We start from the raw sequence: 14,569 nt of genomic DNA, 5'->3' as shown, positions 1-14,569 counted from the left end.
GTGTGTGTAGGGTCACCAGATCAATTGCAGGATGCTCAGTTTCATTTCAATTTCAAATAAACCACAATATCTTTGTGTATGAATATGTGCTACACATTGCAGGGGACAGATTGAGAGGTTGTTTGTTTGAAATTCAGACTTAACTGGGTGTCCTGTATTTTTATATTCTAGCAATCCTAGTTGAGATGGGACCAGTAAACACAATAAATACGTAAGTTCTAGAGCTTGCTATAAAGTGACAAATGTTCTGCTGGGGCAGGAAAGGAAAACTAGGGCAAGGCAAGGCGGGCCAGGAGCGCCGAGAGGAGAGACTGCAGGAGTTTTTATTTTTATTTGGACTTTTCAGATGTTTTAGTATCCTGGCCCAATTTATTCATTTATTTTTTACCTTGCCCTTGTGCCGTGTGGGATCTTTGTCCCTTGACCAGGGATCCAACCTGCATCCCCCTGGAGTGAAAGCACAGTCTTTAGCACTAAAAACATTTTGTATTGAGGTATAGCCAACAATATTGTGATAGTTCAGGTGAATAGCGAAGGGACTCAGCCTATGTATACATGTACCCATTCTCCCCCAAACTCCCCTCCCATCCAGGCTGCCACATAACATTGAGCAGAGTTCCCTGTGCTATGCAGTAGGACCTCATTGGCTATCCATTTTAAATACAAGCAGGGTGTTCATGTCCATCCCAAACTCCCCAATGATCCCTTCCCCTTAAGAGTAATTGGCTTCCCTGGTGGCTGAGATGGTAAGGAATCTGCCTGCAATGCAGGAGACCCAGGTTCAATCCCCGGTTTGGGAACATCCCCTGGAGAAGGAAATGGCAACCCGCTCCAGGATTCTTGCCTGAGAAATCCCTTGGACAGAGGAACCTGGTGAGGTAGTCTGTGGGATCCCAAAGAGCTAGACATGACTGAGCAACTAACACTTTCACTTTCATTGCTTTTCGCTGAGTATTAGGGTAGGCGCATTGAGCAGATGAGAGATTAGCAAGGTCATAGAGGTGCAGAGCTAGCCCTCCAGTCATCTAGTGAGAGTGTCTGTTAGACAGGAGGGACACTAAGTCAAGAGCGTGCCTGGAGAGGCCTGGAGTGCCTGAGAAATAGCAAGGAGGCCTGAGTGGCTGCCTTATAGCGTGTGAAGGGCCCAGTGGCAGCGCATGAAGTCGGAGCAGTAACAGGAGTCCGGGTCACGCAGGAACTGGGAGGCCTTTGGAAGGACTCTCTAGTGTGTTCCCGGTGAAATGGAGAGCTGCACAGGGTTCTGGGTGGAGGTGTGGCCTGAGCTGACTGCTGTTTGAATAAGATCCCTCTAGTTTCTCTGCTGAGAATGTACCGATGGGCGGAACAGGAGCAGGAAGAGCAGTTGGAAGGTTATTGCAGAGATCCAGGTGAGATGAAGGAGACTTGGGATGAGGGAGGTGGCAGCAGCGATGCTGAAAACAGATTGGATTCAGATTCGGGATGGATTTTTCCCCTCTCATTTTATCATGAAAAATTTCGAAGCAATACAGAGAAGTCTATACCCGTCGAACTACCATCTGGTTCTACAGTGAACACTTTGCTGGATTGGCTTTATCGTCTCTCTGTCCCTCTCTCCATCCTGTGCCTGAGTCATCCCCTAGTCCTTTCTGATTCAGTTCCTACAAAGATGAACCTTCAGGCTCCTGCTGTGATGATGTGGTCATTGGTACCAGGGGAATAGTCATAGCATAGCACATCTGGCCTGGGATGCAGTGAATCTGGGATCAGTTCAATTCATAGTCCTTCAGTTGTGTCCTACTCTTTGTGACCCCATGAATGGCAGCACACCAGGCCTCCCTGTCCATCACCAACTCCCGGAGTTCACTCAGGAGTGACAGACTCATGGACATAGACTCATGTCCATTGAGTCGGTGATGCCATCCAACCATCTCGTCCTCAGTCATCCCCTTCTCCTCCCGCCTTCAATCTTTCCCAGCATCAGGGTCTTTTCAAATGAGTCAGTTTTTCACATCAGGTGGCCAAAGTATTGGAGTTTCAGCTTCAGCATCAGTCTTTCCAATGAACACTCAGGACTGATTTCATTTAGGATGGACTGGTTGGATCTCTTCACTGTCCAAGGAACTCTCAAGAGTCTTCTCCAACACCACAGTTCAAAAGCATCAATTCTTAACTGATCCTTATACTGATTTTCAGCCGATTCTCCCCTTTCTTTTAGCTACATTTCCCTCCTCACCCGATGGAAATACCTGATGATTTTAAAACCCAAGTTTCCTATAGTTTCAAGGCATGATCTGACTTGCTTCTTTTTGTCAGCTGTCATTTCAGGTTTTTAGTTTCAGCTTTCTCCACTTTTAGTCAGTTATGACTCACTTACCTTTTTTCCATCTTCTAAAACTGTCTTTGACTTTTCTTGTCTCCTATTACATCCTCTCAATGTCCTTTGCCGTGGTGGCTTCAAAACATTTGTATGCCTTGCCTTTCATTTCAGTGGGGCTTTTAGAGAAAGGAGACTTGTGTTTTCAAGTCTTTTGTCAGCATAAAAGATCTGAATGTATTTAGTAATATTTTATTTTCTGTTTTAATGGATCTACCGAAATACTAAAGATACATTAAAACCAGTGGTAAAGCAGTAGTTTTTCCAGCGTCTAGATTCCAGACACTGTTGTTCCTTCTCGGGACCTGGAGGACGCCAGGATGGAAGCCAGTGCCGTGCACCATTGTCAGCGAATGCTAAGCTTTGGCTCTCCCAGCACTGCTTCTAGTCTGTTGCTTTTGGTAAAGGTGTCTAGAAGACAGAATGGGAGTTCAGACTGAGTCCAACATGACCCCGTTTGGATAATGGAAGGGGTGGGTTTTCATTGCCTCTCAGAGCCCCCGTCCCCTTTCTGAATAGCTCTTGCATCTTCCGGGCGGATGAAGTCTAGTTTCAGCTGGAGACATCCCAGCTACAAATCCTCCCTCTAGACAACTGTTCATTTCCAGCGCCAGCATTTTCCAGCTCGTTGCTTTCACTGTGCTGAGTGTTCTATTAAATATTTATCATAACTTTGCCTTCCATGTCTGAAACGGTGCCATGGACTGGTAATTAGGTTGCGGCTAAGGATTCTCAATTTCATTTGGTGCAGAAGTGGGAAAATGGAGACCTTCCATGACGAGGAGATGAGACCTGACAGGCAATTGGCAGTCGGTGCTCCTTCACATATTTCCAGACAGACGCAGAGGGAACTTTTTGCCAGTCGATCATTACATTCATCTGCTAGTTGCTCTTCTCACGTTTGCTTCTAGAAAGAAGTTACTGAGAGTCATTTGTCCCTATTGAGTCTGAGGATTAAACTTTTTACCCCTCCAGAAGGAAACTACAGAAGTAAGCCAAAGATTTTTTTTTCTGGTCAGCCTTAAGAGCCAGAGGGTTTTGGATTCAAGGCCCTGTTCATGCTGGATGATTGGTTCTTACCATTTAGGACACTGCAACAGTTCACCCTTCAAATAAGGGTTTGAGGATTATATTCCCCCTGGTATATGTTATCACCGAAGACAAAAATATCGCAAAACTGGGACTCAGAAGACAAGGTCTGTGTTCTTGCTGTGCACCCAGGAGCTACCCACCTAACCTCTCTGAAAGTCAAAGTGTTAGTCTCTCAGTTGTGTCTGACTCTTTGTGACCCCGTAGTCTGTCCGTGGAATTCTCCAGGCAAGAATACTGGAGTGGGTTGCCATTCCTGTCTCCAGCGGATCTTCCTGACTCGGGGTATCAAACCTGGGTCTCTTGCCTTGCAGAGAGATTTTTTGTTTACCATCTGAGCTACCAGGGGAGAACCTTTCTCCATTTGTGCAATGGAAACAGTCATATTAACCTCTCAAACCACTGGGCAGTTGTGATAACAAAACAAAATGATTTAAGTGAAAGTATTTTGCAAGCTGTCAGAGGTTTCTGCTCTGCAGTTTCCTTTCAGACTATGGGGCCCAGAACAGAGCCCTAAGTGTACAGTGTACCTAAGTTTCAGTGTTTTTGTATGGGTTAAACAATCAGGTTCAACTTTAAGTAAATTCTTCCAAGCATGTATTAAGTTCCTTATTCTGCTCTGGGTCTTGATATGATCATGAATGGAGAAATTATAAAATGGCAACAGCTATTCCAAAAGAAAAGAGGTATTGTCCAAGGGAAGAATCTAGGTAAGAACTCAGACAATCATGACTCCTGGTGAAGCACCTTTAGGGGGTATAGTTTAGTGGTAATGAGTATTGCCTTTGAGGTCAGAGAAACCCAAGTTCAAATCTAAACTCTGTCACTTTCTAGCTAAGTGACTTTGAGCAATTCACATGACTTTTCTGAGCTATCATTTTCTCATTTGTAAATATCAATAATAATGCAAGATGCTTAGGGTAGCTCCAAGAACTAACTGAAATAAAATCCATAAGAAGTTTATCATCATCATCATCACTATAACACTATTATTCTTTTGATAATAATTATAATAATAGCAGGTCGCTATTGAGTGTAGCGCCCTAGGCAATGTGGCTACATTCTTACACATATTAATATCTTTATACAAAACACTTTAAATTATAATCATTTCACAGATAAACTGAAGCACAGGGAGATTAAATAATGTCTTAGGGTTGTACAGCTAGTTAGTGGTATCCATACCTAGGCAGTCTGGTAAAGACAAAACAGAGCTTCTGCTCTGGTGACTGTTGTTCAGATCTCAAGTGTTATCTAAGAAAACAACATAATAAACCAAAGGAGGATTAGGTAGATAAAAACGAGACGACAAACATGAAAAATGCTTTGTAAACAATAGAGAGATAATTCCAGAAGCTTGTTGATTGGGTAGTATTTAACCATTTCTAATTTCAAATAGCCAGAGAGGTTGAGATGAACCCCCAACCTTTGACCAAAAGGAGCCTTCACAGGAGTCACCTGTGGTTAAGAAAGCCTCTGTTGCCCTATTCATAGGTCACGTCATCACTTATCTTGAAGATGGAGGTGTCGACCTTTCAACATGACACACTAGGGATTGCACACCTGCCATTTCATGCCTCCAGGTGTCAGGGTGCCATAGGCAGAGAACTGAATTCCCAGTTGTCCAATTTTTACCATATGCCATTTCAGTAGAATATTAGATGAAGACAGAGTCTGTTGTCCTATAAATTAATTTAACACTCTTTCTCTGGAGAGCAAATGATTGCATTCTAAAAACAATATTTTCACTCAAGTTATGATGGCTTGTAAAAACACACCATGAACAGGGTTGACAAGGACGTTTAGGAAGCATATAATGTCCCAGGAAGCCAAACTGATCTAAATTCAGGAGGATTATCTCCTCTCCTCAGTCAGCATCAGAGATGGTTGCCTCTAAAAAGGATGGCTCAGATGGAGAGCAGTTCACAGACTGGGCAGAAATAGGAGCCTCTCTGGTCAGTTGATTAGGGAAGGGCTTAACGAGAGTGACCTCAAACACATAAGCATTGAAAGAGAAAGAGGAGGGAGTGAAAATTCTATCAAGCAGTTTACTACTGTAGTGAAAAATATTTTTAAAAATATGCATTCCCAGTATCATGAGAACTTGTGAAGGGAGGTAATGAAGAGAACCATATGCTTCTGGATTCATTCGGGAGAGTTCCTTCTTCTCTCCATCTTTCCTTTTCTGCTCTCTCTCCTGTTCATTGCTCTATTGACTCCCAACACAATATCCGCTTTTCAGATGTGATCCCTGTTAACCAACCAGGACCTACTGTATAGCGCAAGGAGCTCTCCTTAATGTTATGTGGCAGCCTGGATGGGAGGGAAGTTTGGGGGAGAATGGATACATGGAAATGGATGGCTGAGTCACTTTGCTGTCCACCCAAAACTATCACAACGTGGTTAATCATCTATTTATTGTTGTTCAGTCGCTTGGTTGTATCCAGCTCTTTGTGACCCCATGGACTGCAGCACACCAAGCTTCCCTGTCCTTCACTGTCTCCAGAGTTTCCTCAAATTCATGTCCACTGAGTCAGTGATGCCACCTACCATCTCCATGAGTGCATGCTAAAGTTGCTTCTGTCATGTCCAACTCTTTGCAACCCAGTGGACAGGAGCCCACGAGGCTCCTCTGCCCATGGGATTCTCCAGGCAAGAATACTGGAGTGGCTTCTCCAGATCTCCAGGGATCTTCCTGACCCAAGGTTCAAACCCATGTCTCGTGTCTTCTGCATTGGCAGGCAGGTTCTTTATCACTAACACTACCTAGGAAGCCCAACCATCTCTATATTCCAGTATAAAATAAAACGTTTAAGTAATAATAGCAACTAAGAATTTGGGAAAAATAAAGGGCTAATGAATATGTAAAAAAAAAATATGATCCCTGTTAAAGCTTCATACTCGTACCCCAAATCTGTCTCTCTTAAAGGAATTCTCTAAGCAATATTTGATGTGGATTATCATTCACAACCTGTCTTTTTTTTTTTTTGACTCTTTCTGTTAAAGACAAAGCATTTTGTCTTTTCTTTTCTCTTATCTTTCCATGAATAACTCATGTCTTTTACATATTACATATGATAATAGTTGCCATATATACACAGCTGAGGGCTTCCCTGGTGGCTCAGACTGTAAAGAATCCGCCTGCAATGCAGGAGAGCCCAGTTCAATCCCAGGGTCAGGAAGATCCCCTGGAGAACAAAATGGCAACTCACTCCAGTATTCTTGCTTGGAGAATTCCACAAACAGAGGAGCCTGACAGGCTACAGTCCATGGGGTCGCAAAGAGTCGGACACGACTGAGCACAAAGCTAAAAAGGATGTGACCCGTTAGGGTGGTCAGAAAGAAGGTCAAGAAATGAGACAATGAAGTATTCTAGGTACTTTGCTTGAGGTCTTTGCAGGAAAATCTCAAGATCCAAAGAAGGTAATCTAAAGGTCAGAAAATGCAAAAATATTCCATAAAGGCAGTAACACCTGGGTGGAGCATTAGCAGGTGTTAACATTGTTCATTCATTCACTTAAGCATTTATTGAGTGCCGTTTGTGTACTTTCCACTGTCCTTGGTCCTCAGGGTATAAAATTTAGCAAGGAATAAACTTGTCTGCTGCTGCTCCTGCTGCTAAGTTGCTTCAGTTGTGTCTGACTCTGTGCAACCCCATAGACGGCAGCCCACCAGGCGCCCCATCCCTGGGATTCTCCAGGCAAGCACACTGGAGTGGGTTGTCTGGCATTCAACAAATATTTGTTGAATGGTCAACTGAGGAGACCTACTTTGATTCTCCTGGTGAATCTGGACCAATCCTCTACATGTAGAAAGGCATGAACCTTTCAGGGTATTCTAAGGAGTTGAGAATATTTGCTGGGTAAATAATTTGGAGGGTGGTTATGGGTACAGAAAAATAGGGCCACAGTACAACTGCAGAGTTGTGCAGTGTACAACCTGCACAACAGTATGGGATCATGCAGGCACAGTGAGAAAGAAGGCGGGGGAAAAAGTAATAGCAGAACTATAAAGTGCTTGGAATCTCAGGCCAGTTGTTCTCATGGGTGCAGGAGAGGGACAGAGGTAAGGGAGGCAGGTATCAGACTCGTTCACAAATTGTCTCTTCAAATTATGTGCAGTTCTGCCCATCCTAGATACGCAAGATTCTGTTCTGGCCCTACACACACAAACACACTCGCTCAGGCCTGCTTGTACACTCACACCCTTGCTTGCCCAGAATGGTTCCCACAGCCTTTTGCGATGATGAAAACGAGTCATATTCCTCAGGGGGACTGGACCTGAACATGGCTGAGAAACTCTGGAGACGGTGCAGAACCATCCACAGGTCCTTGGCAGGGCAGGAGCTTGGCCAGATTTTTCTCTTACAAAGCTCACTGTGGCCCTGGACTGGAGGGTGGATTGGGGAAGTGTGAGCGATGGTGAGGGCATTGCGCTGGAACGCTTTCACATCCTCCAGGTCTAAGGACATTGGTATTCAGACACAGACACTCCTGCTTCCCTGGGTCTTCAATGTCATGGACACAGACTCACATCAGAATGAAAGAGATATGTTGGTATTTCCTCCATGAGGTGGTGACACCTGAAGTGTTTCACAGGAATGGTGATTTAGGACAGAGGTGAACACACAGGAAGATGTGTGCTGGGGAATTTATGCAATAAAGCTATCACATAGGACAGAAAGCATTTAACTTTGAACTCTGCTTACCTAAAAGACATTTTCTGTTCTTTTTGTTGATGGCGTTTTTCTTGTTTTCTGTTTGTGTAATATAACAGCTCTATGTAGCCTGGTCACCTTAAACACAAATATATTACCAATAAATCCACAATATTTTCTGACTGTTTTATGGGGCCATTTTTTTTTCATTTAGTAAAACATATGATTTTCTGTGATCCATACATAAATATCAACTGTGCCTTGTCAACAAAAAGTGAGTTGATGTGATTGTTTTTGATGACTAATTAATGTCCCCTAGAAGAAGAAATAGACATACTTTTTCTTGCTGTAAGTTCTTAATAACTACCCATAATATGCTTCCAGTCTGTTGCTCCAATAATTAGAAAGGAAAAATAATTTTCCTGAAGTCATGTTATCATACAGCATAAGAACCAGACCACTAGATGCCCTGCCATGAACTCAAAATTTGTAGGAAGCTTTTGATTAATCATTTCTACGTTTGAATTTTCCATTGTGTTTTAAGTTGATATAAGGGAATTAACATACTTCCTTTCAACCCATTTTTTTTTTTTCTCTTTAAGTATCATGATGAGTTACAGAAGTTGTTGTTTATGGGATAATTTGTTACCTGACTGTGTTAGGAAAATAAGATTGAAAGGTGGTACTAGAAACTGGGCTGTAGGTTGACATATTATAGTCTAACAAGATGCACACTGAATCCAGTAAATCAAAAGACTTATCTGAGAGTGTTATAAACCACTGCTGGGTCAATATTTTAAGTGATTCTCCCACCTTTAAAGATTGGATTCATTTTTAGAATATTAATTTTTGGAAGAATAGATTGGGAGTAAAGGAGATGTGATTTCTAGCCTGGCTCTCAGGAACCACCTGTGTGACCCTCACTCTGCCAGTTGGTACGTCTGTAAAATGAGACCATTGCCAATGACCTCAATGTCTTTTATCCTCCTTATTTCAGGAAGGTATATTTGTAGATTACCTGGCACAGCGTAGATGCTGTAATACTGTGACTCTTTGTCATCTAAGAAAAAGTTTCCCTTTCACTGGCAGATGGCAAGAGGCCTCCTAAGAAAATGATGCATGATTAAACATCTTACGAGGACAAAGGCATAAAGCAAGATGTCCTTGATAAGAACAGGCGATCTTTTTCTTATAACTGGAAGAAATTATTTAAAAAACAAAAACATAACTTTGAGGCCTACTGATTATTTCCCTGGGCAAGGTATGTATGTCACGCATAGATATCAAAAACTAAAGTGTTTTACGATAACCCAGCTCTGCTTATAGAACTTTATTAAGGCCTTTGGGAAAACGTGGAGACAAGATTTTTGTTGTTTTGTTCTTTTGCCCTTCAGCATTGAGAGATGTTGCTAAGTTGGTAATGAATCATCTTACCTTTGTTAGAATCAAGGGCACAGTGAGGAATGAGGCTGATGGTAGAAAACAGCAATTTTAGAATAGGCCTAGTTTGCAAAAACAACTGCTTTGTAACATGCAGTGTTGCAGGATATTTGTAGCAGCTCTATTTTTCTTTAGTCAAGAGAAATGCAATAACAGACAACTAGACTGAATATTTAATCCACACGTACATTGGCACTGTTAATCAAAAGGAGTTATCTTTTGGAATGAGGAATGCAAAACTATTCAACATTATGAAGCATCAGAAATAAAAGCAGTACTATGCACACTGAACAGAGAATCAAAGCCCAGTTCGTCTTATGCCAACAGATACATATCTATAAATATATTTTATCCTAGTACCTGTACTTGACACATATTTATTTCTTAGGACCGCTAAAGGCTAATTTTCTGAAATTAAATGCAATATTTATTTAGAGTTTATTAGAGCGAAACTATAAATCATATTACATGAGCATTTAATCCACTTAAGCAACTTATAACTATTTCTGGCATTGATAATTCCTTGCTTGTGCTAAATTAGTGACTTGGAAGTCACTAAGTAGATTGAAAATCCAAATCTAGAAGCTTTCCACAGGAAGTGGATAGTGGATATGCTATAACAGATAAAAGGGTTCTTGTTCCAGTGTTGCCACTGATTTGTTTGTGATCTTGCATAAGAGTATCAGTTCTTCTAAGAGCATCAGTTTTACTAACTGTAAAGTGGCAGTAATACTGATACTGATATATGTTAGACAAGGTAAGTAGTATGGAAGGGCACATGAAAAGTAGCATCATATGATTACAGTATTGACACTGCTCTGAGCTCACACCTATGAGTCCAAACATGGGGACTATATCATACATCATCACTGTTTGCTTTTAAGTTAAACAATAATGAATTTGTTTATGGACATCAGGTGGGCATTCATTTCTTTTTATCTTTTCTTTTCTTGAGACTGATCATGTTATAAGAAAAGGCATGGGATTCAAATCTCTATAATCAGGCTATACACACCCACTCCAGTATTCTTGCCTGGAGAATCCCAGGGACAGGGGAGTCTGGTGGGCTGCCGTCTATGGGGTTGCACAGAGTCAGACACAACTGAAGCGACTTAGCAGCAGCAGCAGCAGCAGACACCTATAGCTCTGTTATTTTCATCGCATGCTTAAAACTTGCCCAGTTTGATCACTGGCTTTCTTTAGCAAAACGTAGGTTGCTGATTAGCTATAGGAAGAGTATGGAAGACGAGGTGGGAAGAAATTTAATTTCTGTGTTATTCATATTCAGAATGACTCTGTCTCATGTTGGATCCACTTTCTATGGTCCTATGGATTCATGAAAGAATCTGCAAGCACTTTGTGCCAAAGATCTTATATTCCAGGCTGAAAAGCATTTCGGTCACTATTCTTTAGAATTCACTGATAGTTTAAAAATCCTTCTGACTGCTTCTTACTGGTGAAACAGACTGCTGATAGTCAAGTGAACTTGGGCATTCTGCCAGGGGCACTCATGCCAATGAAGTTTAGAGGTAGTTTGCAAGGATAGGAGGTGCCAGGACTTCAACAATAAGCAAAAGCAGCTCTGTTGGAACAACTGGCGTCAAAGTGCTATTTTGTAACTGGGCTTTTCTGTTTTTCTCTCAGGAACTCCAAGTTTTAAAAACAGGAAGTAGAGGTAAAGCCAGAAACTTGTGAAATGAAAATAGGCCAGTAAAATACAAACGCTCTGATGGATTTTCTAAGGAGGAACCCTTGTGGGAAGAGCACTAGACTGGGAGTCAGGAAATCATGTTCAGAGATTTGGGTCTCACTATCTTCCTCCTACACAGGAGCACGGTATCACTGGCGGGACCTGGGGAGGCACAGCAAGTGAAGTGAAAGCCACTCAGGCGTGTCCGACTCTTTAGGGCCCCATGGACGGTAGCCTGCCAGGCTCCTTTGTCCATGGAATTACCCAGACAAGAATACTGGTGTGGGAGGCCATTCCCTTCTCCAGGGGATCTTCCCAACCCAGGATCAAACCCAGGTCTCCCGCATTGCAGGAGGATTCTTTACTGTCTGAGCCACCAGGGAAGCTTGACCTGGAAAACTGCTTCCCAAATCCCCTCCCAAACCTATACCCCCTTCCCAAGATGATATTGCCATTGTTATAATATTTTGGGCAGGAGACAAGTCAGCAGGGTCTTTGGTGAACATGTGGTACGCCCTCTTATTCTTACTAAGATCAAATCTTTGGCTCACTCTGCCAATCCTCCACAACTCAGACTTGTTAAATAACCACATATGTTTCACCTTTTCAATCTGTAGTCTTGTTAACCTGGAGCTGCAGCTGAAAGTAAGGTTTTTGTTTGTTTTTGTTTTGAGGAGGTATTCCATTGTAATTAGGAAGAATGAGAAAAAGACAAACATAACTATCTGGCCACTCCATAACATCTTTCCTCAAAAGCCTCAGACAGTAGGTGACTGGGGAAGATTTCAGTTTTTCTGAGTGCATCTTCAGTTCCATTTTCCATTGAGTATTTGTGGGATCATTAACATTATATTCCAAAACCAGATAACAAGGATTGACTATATAGCATAGAGAACTATGTTCAATATCTTAAAATAAACTATAATGGAATAGAATTGGAAAAAATAATATAGATATGTACATATATATGTATAATCAAATCACTGTGAAATGTATGCATATATATTTATAATATATGTGTGTGTGTATATATATATATGAAATGAAGTCACAGAGTTGTGTCCGATTCTTGCCGATGCCATGGACTGTAGCCCGCCAGGCTCCTCTGTCCGTGGGATTTTCCAGGCAAGAATACTGGAGTGGGTTGCCGTTTCCTTCTCCAGGGGATCTTCCCAACCCAGGGCTGGAACCCGGGTCACCAGCAGTGCAGGCAGACTCCTTACAATCTGAGCCACCAGAGAAGTCATTTGTATATATATTTGTGCATACGTATGTGCTCACTCAATTGTGTCTGATTCTTTGTGACTCTATGGACTGTAGCCCACAAAGCTCCTCTGTCTATGGAATTTTCCAGGCAAGAATAAAGTAGCCATTTCCTCCTTCAGGGAATCTTCCTGACCCAGGGATCGAACCCATGCCTCCTATATCCCCTCCACTGGCAGGTGAATTCTGTACCACGGAGCCACCTGGGAACCCATATAGATCTGTAAATATACACATATATATTTACATATATATATATATATATATATATATACACACATATATGCATAGATCTTGGAGAAGGTAATGGCAACTCACTCCAGAATTCTTGCCTGGAGAATCCCATGGACAGCACAGCCTGGTGAGCTACAGTCCATGGGGTCGCAAACAGTTGGACACGACTGATCAACTAACATACACACACAAGTATGTGTCTGTATTCTTTATTCCAATTCTATATTCTATATATTTTACAGCAGGCATTTCCATGGTCTTTAAAGTCCTGGTTCAGAGGGGAATAACCAAGTGGGGAGAAAGGAGCTCTTATCTGAGGCAGCAAGCAGGAAATGAGACAATGAGGAGGCTGTGATGCAGCCTCAGGTGTCAGCGAGGAGCCTCTAGACTCACTGAACCAACAGGGGATTGTACCTACTGATTCCCACCGCAGGGCAAAGCTGCAACCCAGGGATGCGAACCGTGCATGATCCACTTGCATGGAAAAGACAAAGCTTCTCTCATAAACTCTGTGCTGACTCAGACCCGGCACAAGAAGTGGAAGAACAATGGGGGCTTGAAAAACAAAACAGAAAACAGTAACAACGCTAGAGCTGGAAGCTGATTTGAGATACTGCAGGAATTCTCAGAATTTCACTCATTCGCTCTCTTTTCATTCCCCAGATGCTGCACAACAAGCATGTTATGGTCCGCGTGGGAGGAGGATGGGAAACTTTTGCAGGGTATTTGTTGAAACACGACCCCTGCCGGATGCTGCAGATATCCCGTGTGGATGGCAAGACATCCCCCGTCCAGAGCAAATCTCCAACCCTTAAGGACATGAATCCAGATAATTACCTGGTGGTCTCTGCCAATTATAAGGCTAAGAAGGAAATTAAGTGAAACTAGGTGGTCACTACGAGGGGACTCTCATAATGGCCTGTATCTACATCTCCAGTAGTCAGTTTAGTTCACATGCTCTACAAATTACTTTGGAAAAAGACAGAAAAATGTCATCATGCTGAAACATGCTCAAAGAGTAGCACTATTTATTTTGAATGCTTCTGTAGAAAATGACCTCTAAAAAGAAAATTTCAACTTAGATTTAAATTAGACAAATTGTAGGCAAATGATTATTTCTCAATATATGAGCACACTATTTAGAACACAATCTTAGCAATACAATTCTAGCTAAAGATAAAAATTATTAGAAGGAAATAGGATTTGCAATAAACTCAACAGAAAGTGCCTGCCCGAAGTCTACGGAATAAAAGCACCCCAGACATTTCAAAAAAAAATTATAATTGCAGGATTTTAAAGCTGATTTTTAAAAAGTGACAATTAGTGTGATGACGTGCTACTAAAAATATCCAACAGCACTATAAAGTACAGAGTACTCACGACAGTAATCCTTTACTGGAAAGGCCACTTTAGAAAAGTTTACATTCACTTGGAAGATTGCCTTAAAGTTTATCCCTTAGCTCTTACCAAATATCCGGGGTACTTTTGGAAGTTTTCACAACACCCCTAGAGAATGGCTTATGAGTTGTTTCACACAATCCTAGGCACGTGGCTGTGTTGAAACTGACTGTGTTATTCATACACATAAGCTGACATACATTTATATTTTGACAGAATAAACTGTACAGTCAAATGTCCATTGACTTCATGTTATTTCAAAGCATTTTCTTATTAAAATGTATCTTTAGTTAACCCTACTTTGCTGTGCTGTCTAGTAATTTTACTGTAGCTAATGATGTTACAGACTTATGTATACCCTTGTATACCTAGGACAGGGCTGTTTTGTACCCATAAACAGCAAGATATTGTCCTCACTGATTCAAGAATTAAAAACATAAAT

General features: G+C 41.8%; 1 protein-coding gene across 1 annotated transcript in view; it reads left to right on the top strand.

The window, feature by feature from the left end:
- Positions 1–14,569, top strand: part of GAS2 (growth arrest specific 2) — a 139,874-nt gene extending 125,305 nt beyond the window's left edge. The window contains exon 8 of the mRNA XM_018043608.1: positions 13,393–14,569. Coding sequence (XP_017899097.1) covers positions 13,393–13,611 — 219 coding nt within the window. The 3' untranslated portion in view covers positions 13,612–14,569. The remainder of the gene's footprint in view (positions 1–13,392) is intronic.

Source organism: Capra hircus, chromosome 29, assembly GCF_001704415.2.
Source record: "Capra hircus breed San Clemente chromosome 29, ASM170441v1, whole genome shotgun sequence".
Classification (NCBI taxonomy): domain Eukaryota; kingdom Metazoa; phylum Chordata; class Mammalia; order Artiodactyla; family Bovidae; genus Capra; species Capra hircus.
The sequence above is the reverse complement of the archived record's forward strand: the minus strand, read 5'-3'. Positions and strand labels throughout refer to the sequence as shown.